At 43.0% G+C, this 7,344-nt stretch overlaps 1 protein-coding gene across 1 annotated transcript in view; it reads left to right on the forward strand.

Annotated features, from left to right (window-relative positions):
* LOC139663776 (teneurin-3-like) overlaps positions 1–6,422 on the forward strand; it is a gene marked incomplete at its 3' end in the record, with an annotated part of 80,419 nt that extends 73,997 nt beyond the window's left edge. The window contains exons 19-21 of the mRNA XM_071542517.1: positions 3,356–3,427; positions 4,225–4,402; positions 6,402–6,422. Of these exons, the coding sequence (XP_071398618.1) occupies positions 3,356–3,427; positions 4,225–4,402; positions 6,402–6,422 (271 nt within the window). The remainder of the gene's footprint in view (positions 1–3,355; positions 3,428–4,224; positions 4,403–6,401) is intronic.
* Between the last annotated feature and the right edge of the window lie 922 nt (positions 6,423–7,344).

Consider the following 7,344-nt stretch of genomic DNA (forward strand, 5'->3'; position numbering starts at 1 on the left):
ATTTCATATTGCATTTCGTTTTATAGCTGGAATTTTTAGGATCACATATTAATCTTGGTCAAAAATGTAAGTATATTCCATTTTCATGCCACTGGGGTAAAAACCAACTAGAAATGAGTTTCTCCCTGGGGGAGAATCATGTCCCCCGATCCCCCCTGGCATTTCTGGGGAAGTGCCCCTTTACAGATTATTTTTATGCTATTTCTGCTTTATTAGACCGTTCACAGTGTCAAGAGTAGCACAGTCTCAGAACATTTTCTGAAATGAGCACAAACTCTGAAATGTTCCTCTACCACAAATTGTGACAATAACACAAATTGGACATGCCATTTTCCACCTGTTCATCATGTGAAAAAGTTAGTTTACTCTTAAGTTTAGGCAAGTAAACAACTTTGGTTAAGGTTAGGCTCAAGGTTGGGCAACTAAAACAATTTTAAGGTTAAGGACGTTTAGGGAAAGGCTTTGATCATGGTTAAATAAGACATTAAAGAAGACATTCAAATTTCACTCACAGCAATCTAAGTGATATGAAATGGGAATCGAACCCAAGACTTTGCATTTACATTGGTAGGCACCCTAACCGACTGAGCCACCAGGACAGTCCAGGAGGTGCCCCTTTTTAGACAATTTTGCCCCTGCCCCTTTCGGAGTCCGCGCACGCCCCTGCTCTGCACTGTGGCTAACGCCGCAGCACAGATAGCTACAGCAAGCTCTCTCTGTTACACACTCATCAGCTCACATTCATCATCCTGTCCTGCAGTGCTCATTTCCATGACAACGGCGTCACACATCAGTAGCCGCCTTAACGGAGATTACCATGACTCACCTAGAAGCAGCATTCTCAACCCTTTTCATATCGAGGACCCCTAATTTAGTCCACATTAGGACCACGGACCCCCATTTGATGAGGTTTCGTCTCTTTGACCCAAATCTGAGAATATTTTTATTGTTAGAGATGATTTTGTCCAGAATTCCATGACTACCTGTAGAGAGATAGCAGTGAAGCTATGCTCAAAACAGTCATTCTTCCACATTCTCTAATTGTCAACTTCTTGTAAATGAAATAATGGTGAAGTTTAACACTTCATCCATTTGTTGGGGACCCCCCGGAACCCCCTCAAGGACCCCTGGTGGTCCCCGGACCCCACGTTGAGAACCACTGACATAGGAGACATTTTCAAATAAGGAATATATAGGAAACCACCAACTAAACCAGTATGAAACCTCGCCTCCATTCAAACAGCAGAAACCCTGGAGCCTCAGACCACTCCGCCATCCTGACTACTAGTGTGTGTGTGGGGGGGGGAACGTGGCACAAGAATATATTTATCATTATCATTCTGGATGTTTTTGAACCAGGGAAATGAAGTAAATGGTAGCAAACTGCTTTCATTCATTGCTAGTGAAGTAGCTGGTCTTATCACAGAGATTGAGATTTTACACTTGGATGTTCGGAGGTCAACCTACCTTAAGGAGCTGCTAACCCTCAAAGGATTTCAGTAGTCTGGGTTTTAGTGGAGAGTTTTTGTGTCCCGTGATGGTTCTCGATGCTGTTTCAGAGACCCCGAAACTGGGAAAAACACTGAATCCAGTTTTGCCTTTGTCTTAAAATGCAAACGCGAGCTCTGTGCACAAAAAAGTGAGAGAACTGCATTCTCCCCTCCACGGAAGGATTATGCGGAGGAGACCCGACTAGGAACAGGCATTAGCATCGATGGTGGGAAGTAAGGGCTTTTCTACTGTAAATAAAGTCTACATTTTGAACATATGATTTTCTTAAAGCCTTTCGCTAACCTTAACCGAATTGTTTTAGTTGCCTAACCTTACCCCTAACCCTAAGCCTCACCTTAAATAAAGTTGTTTACTTGCCAAAAAGTGAACCATTAGCTAACCTTTTCATGTCACGAACAGGTGAAATATCCGTGCCATTGTCACTGAATCCAATTTCTGGTATTGTCACATTAACTATATATAACTATTCACTTGTACTAACCAAATGTGAGGAGTCATCAGGATCTTTGCCTGCAGCGGTGTGCATTAGTATTCACCATGTCCACTCCTGATCTGTGACAAAGAAACACAGATATTGTAAAGTCATTAAACACTGCCAGCTCTGTGTGATCAAACCATCACAAGGTTGAATTTATCAGAGGGGAGGAATCTTTCAAAGCGCCTGTTAATTGTTAACGTGTGTGTGTATGTGTGTGCGCGTGACAGGCAAATGCTTTTTTTGGGGTCTTTTTCACAGGAAGTAAGGTGCAAGTATTACTTTTTGATTCGATTTATATTCAAGGCCTGTGTGGCTTTTCACAGAATTCAACAAAGCGAAGCAGAGAGAGGGGAAATGAAAAGTTGTGTGAATTGTACATAAACCCTCTCTCACACACACACACACATTCACACAAAGCGTGTTCCCGTACGTGCGTGCATACACAAGCAGATGGAAAAACAACAACAAACACGTATCCTGTACAATAGCAACTAAACCATATAGTGTATGTATATGTACACGTATACCATATACAGTACATGCGAATGAACATGGACATATGGACACACACACAGACACACACGCACACGCACGCAAACACACACATAAGCCACACTTGCTCAAAGCATTTGTAGGGCCTGGGGGTGTAAATTAGCAGGATATTGAGCAAATGTGTACGGAATTCAGCAATGCTTTGAATTCATAATTGATCAAAAGAAAGAGCAGGGTGGTGATGGTTTCCCACACACACCCATCCATTCACCAATCCACAATATGCAGTTAATATGCTTTTAATCAGTTTCCAAACTGGTCTTGCAGATAATGGTGGATATTTTTGTATTGAAGCTGCCGATTATATGGCCACTTTCTTACAAAAAAAAAAAAAAAAAAAGAGAATTTTATTCTCGTCAGGGTGGAAAAGCCTCTTAAACAAATGTTATTCATATTTTTTGTTTTGAATATTGGCACAAAATTGGCAGTTTCAATGTATTGGTATTGGCCTTTAAAAAAAACCCATGTTAGTTGAACCCTCATTCCAGTGTAGCATTGATTTCTACAATAAATATGTAATCAATCAACCTGAATCATATCCATCATATCAGAGGTGGACCACACAGACTGGACCAGACCTGATCTCCTAATAAAAGGACAATAGTGGACCCATACATCAGTCTAAACCGAGCACATTATTGAATGAGAGCTGTGGTCGTAAAATCTCACCTCCAATGTCACTTTACTCACAATCACAACACAGAAGTTAATAGAAAGTATGATTAATCTGGCTGTATTTTTCCCTCTCCTGTCTCTCTGCGCTCTCTCCCTCTCTCTCTCTCTCTCTCTCTCTCTCTCTCTTCTCTCCACAAGGTATCCTGTACAAGGGCAACGGAGAGAACGTCTTTATTTCCCAGCAGCCCCCAGTCATCAGCAGCATTATGGGTAAGGACAAGGGGCCAGTTGCATACAGCTAGTTTAAGACTAGTCTAAGCCTTACACTGGTCTTAGATTCTCAGGTTGGACTAGGCTAATTAAGACTGTCTGTTATTAAATATTACGACTGACTTATTTTGAGGTAGGAAAGATAGCCACCTTCCCCCCTGGCTAATCTTGAGTTAAGAACTTTGTTGTTATGGCAACGAGTCGGCCTAGTTTAAATACTGAAGCTGTTTCATAAAAGACGGCAAATCTCTGTTTTTTGGAAAGACCTGAAGAAGAGAACGAGACAGAAACAACACATTAGAGATCTACAACAACCAAGAAGTTGTAGGAACGGGTAAATATAAGTGTCTATAGCAAGTCTGACTTAAGGTCACATTTAAGTCTAAGACCAGGTCTATCTTTATGCAACTGGCCCCAGGTTCCAACACTTTGTCTCAACTTGCTCGGCAGCGTTGGACCACTGCTAGAACACAGCTGATAGAGGGAATGTAAAATAATGTATAAAAATACTTTATATATGTAGGCAATTTTGCTGCAGCGGATCCGGGCCTCGGCAATGCTAGGTAGACCTGATGTTTCTGGATGCTGCTTGGCCACAGAGCGGGGCCCGCAGCCTGGCCTTTCTAGTGTTAAAAAAAAAAGTGAAATCAATAAGGAATCATAGCTTTCACCCGGTCAATCTATTTTGTGGAAAGAGCCGCTGGCCATACCACTATACTGTCAGTGTCATTTTTAACAGCATGCACCTAAAACCCAAAGTAGCACTCCAATTTACTCTGCTCTCGGGTGTCTCCCAGGTAACGGGCGTCGCCGCAGCATCTCCTGTCCCAGCTGCAACGGGCAGGCGGAGGGCAACAAGCTGCTGGCCCCCTTGGCTCTGGCCTGCGGGGCGGACGGCAGCATTTTCGTCGGAGACTTCAACTACATCAGGAGGATCTTCCCCTCCGGGAATGTGACCAGCGTCATGGAGCTGAGGTAAGAGGGGGAGGGCGGGGAGGATGGGCTGATCGGGGATCTGAACTTCGTCCGGAGGATACGTCTCCTCATGCGTCACTGAGTCCAAGGGCCTCGTCCGGTGGTCCACGATCCCATTCAAATCCAAAGCTTCTCCAAAGTCATTTCATCCAGGGTTCCCTTGAAAACCTTGAGAGTTTGCGGTTTTGAGAAGAATAAATGAAGGCCTTTTTGAAAATGAATGGATCATGGGTCTTGAAAGTGCTTGACCTTTTGGGCTCTAAGGATCTGGGGCCGGATTCACAAAACCCTCTTAAGAAAAAAAATCTTCTCTAGTGCCATTTCTTTCTTAACTTTAGTCTTAAGAAAAAAAATAGGAAAAAATGCTATTCTCAAAAACAGTTCTTATATATTTTTTTTAACTTTCTTCTTTCTTCTTATGTTTCTTCCTAAGAAAAAACTTAGGAATAAATGGTATTCTTGAGATGAAAGTTCTCAAAGTTCTTGATTTTTTTCTTAACTTTAAGACAGCCCTTCACCTGTCTTAAAACTCCTACAGTGAAAAGGTAAGCCTCTAATATCATATATTTAAACACATTTTAGACAAGTAGGTTATAGTTCAAAGTCTTCATAGGTTCCCCTACACCTAACATTAAGATGAACATTTATTGTAAAGCTTTATTTGGTGTAGGGCCAGGTAGGCCTCTGTCTCATGTTTATTGAAAATAAGCTGCAAATTTTACAGTTACCAACAGCAACCAATGTTTAAATCTTTGCTCTAGTTGCCCTAAATAGGTTTTTCCCCAATTGTTTTGTAGATGGAAGCACTTTGGGTTGCCTCCTAGCCTTGTCTCCTAGCCTCCTAGACTCGTCTCCTAGCCTCAATGGCAGTAAGCCTAAAGTTTATTAACCAGAATTAATTCAGGCCCTATTTTGAGAAGTTCTTAAGTTGGAAAATTAAAGATATTTGTAAGAAATGAGACTGTGACTAAGAAAATATTGAGGAATTGCACTTAAGAGCCTTCTTAAGAACTTCATAAATTTTCCTCTGATGTCATTTCGTAAGATCTATCTTCGGAACACATTGGTGAATCCGGCCCCTGTTCGGCACTTTTGGTCGCACAGGTGAAAGTGTGCCGCACGGAGTTCGATTGCAATCGGGAGACCCGTGTTCAATTCCCGACAGAGAAGCTTCCACAAAATGAAATATCGCGGGGCTCTTAGACTCTTAGTCTTGTAAAATATAGCAAATTCATCAGCTCTCTGAAGTTCTTGAACGTGATGTCCAAGCGAGTGTGGGAACCCTGTTCGTCTGATCATCCCCACCGGTCCCAATCCCAGTTAAAGTGAGATTCAGGTGAGCACCGGGGCGAGGACGGACAGCTGGCTCTGTTTCAATTGGCAGGAATCAGTCGGCACTCCTACGTTTTTAAACCTATGATTTACTTGGAAGGCTTGAAATGTTGAAATTGGTTTTGAGGTCTGTGAAGGGGCGCTTCAAGGTACAAAGGCAGAGAGGGATGAACGGATGGATAGATTGGAAACTTCAGCTTTCTCGCTACCGTAGTAAACACTGGAGCGCTCTACTGCACCTACTCTCCAGCCAGACTACTCTGAACACCCATGGGTGACGCTCTGAATAAAAGATAGAAGAACAGACATTCTGTTAGCGCTCTGAATTTAGAACAAAATTTGATTTAGCGCTCTGAATTTAGAAACAATCCGGTGTGCTCTGGTATTCAGTAGTTACTTTTAAAAACGTAAAAACACTATCTATAAAACATGACTCCACCTTCGACCACCTTCTATGGAAGGCTGAATGGACAGATAAATAAATGGATGGTGGATCGTCCCTAACAACTGGATTGTGTGACTTCCTCCTTTTACTGTTTCTTCCTCTCCAGTCCTTCCAGAGAATGTTTCTTCTGCTGTTTTTTGTTGTAATACCTGTCTACTAACTTCTCTTCTCTTCTCTTTTCTTCTCTTCTCTCTTGTTTCTCTTGCTTGCGCCGCACTAAAGAAACAAAGATTTCAGACATAGGTAAGAGTGACTAACCCTTTTTTTAACGTTAACCCTCTATTCATTCCACTGCCAATTTCTGCTGCTTATCCACCGGAAACCGGTCTTTGTAGCGCTGCCTTCCTTCTCTCTCTCCTTATTTCCACCAGAAAAGAAGCACTGTTGCTCATTTCCCGCCAGCAACAAGAGCCGAGGCGCGTTTTCAGTCGTCAGCTAAAAAAGTTCGAAACACGAGAAAACCCCATCGATATTTTTTTTTTGCGAAAGATTGCAGCGCTTCAAGGAGACACTGAGCACCATCAAACTCTGCCCAAACTCATTTGCACATATGATTACTCCTGCGCCTGCAGTCCAACAGCGTGATAAAGACGCAGACTGGAGCATGCAGCAGGAAACGGGGGTTTTAGATAGGAAACGGCAAAAGGAAAGCGCCGTCTGGTCAGGCAGATACGTGACACGCGACCAGGTGGGGCTGCTTTCACGCCGCATCCTTCACAGAAAACGGCTTTGGCTGCTTATCCGCCGGAAACCTCCGGAGCGCGGCCAAAGTGCTGAAAATGAGGTACAAATGAGGTAACGATATGTATCTCGTGGGCTCGAATTGACCAAAAAGAAGGGGGCGAGGTCGCATGTCCTCGATATAGTAAATTGTGTCCTCAGAATATATGTTTTCCCCACTCCCAGAGTCCGAAGGAGCTAGAATTCCTACGCGGCACTTTGCCTTCTGTCTCTCCTTACTTTGAATAGAGGATGCAGTCGGCGTCAAAAGACCGGAAAACAGAAAAAACATAGATTTCCAGCAAGAGAGAAAGACAACCAGCCCTTACTTCAAGCATCTGCAGAGCCCTTTTAGCTTCAGAACAGGTGCCCAGTGGACGGTTTTTACTTCCCGCTGTTGACAACTTTGAGTTTTGTGCTTTGATGAAGTGCGCAACTCTCTTCA

This window comes from Centroberyx affinis, unplaced genomic scaffold (assembly GCF_046629955.1).
Source record: "Centroberyx affinis isolate AG114_WGS23_722 - 3 ecotype Tasmania unplaced genomic scaffold, CSIRO-AGI_Caff_v1 ptg004116l_1, whole genome shotgun sequence".
Lineage (NCBI taxonomy): Eukaryota > Metazoa > Chordata > Actinopteri > Beryciformes > Berycidae > Centroberyx > Centroberyx affinis.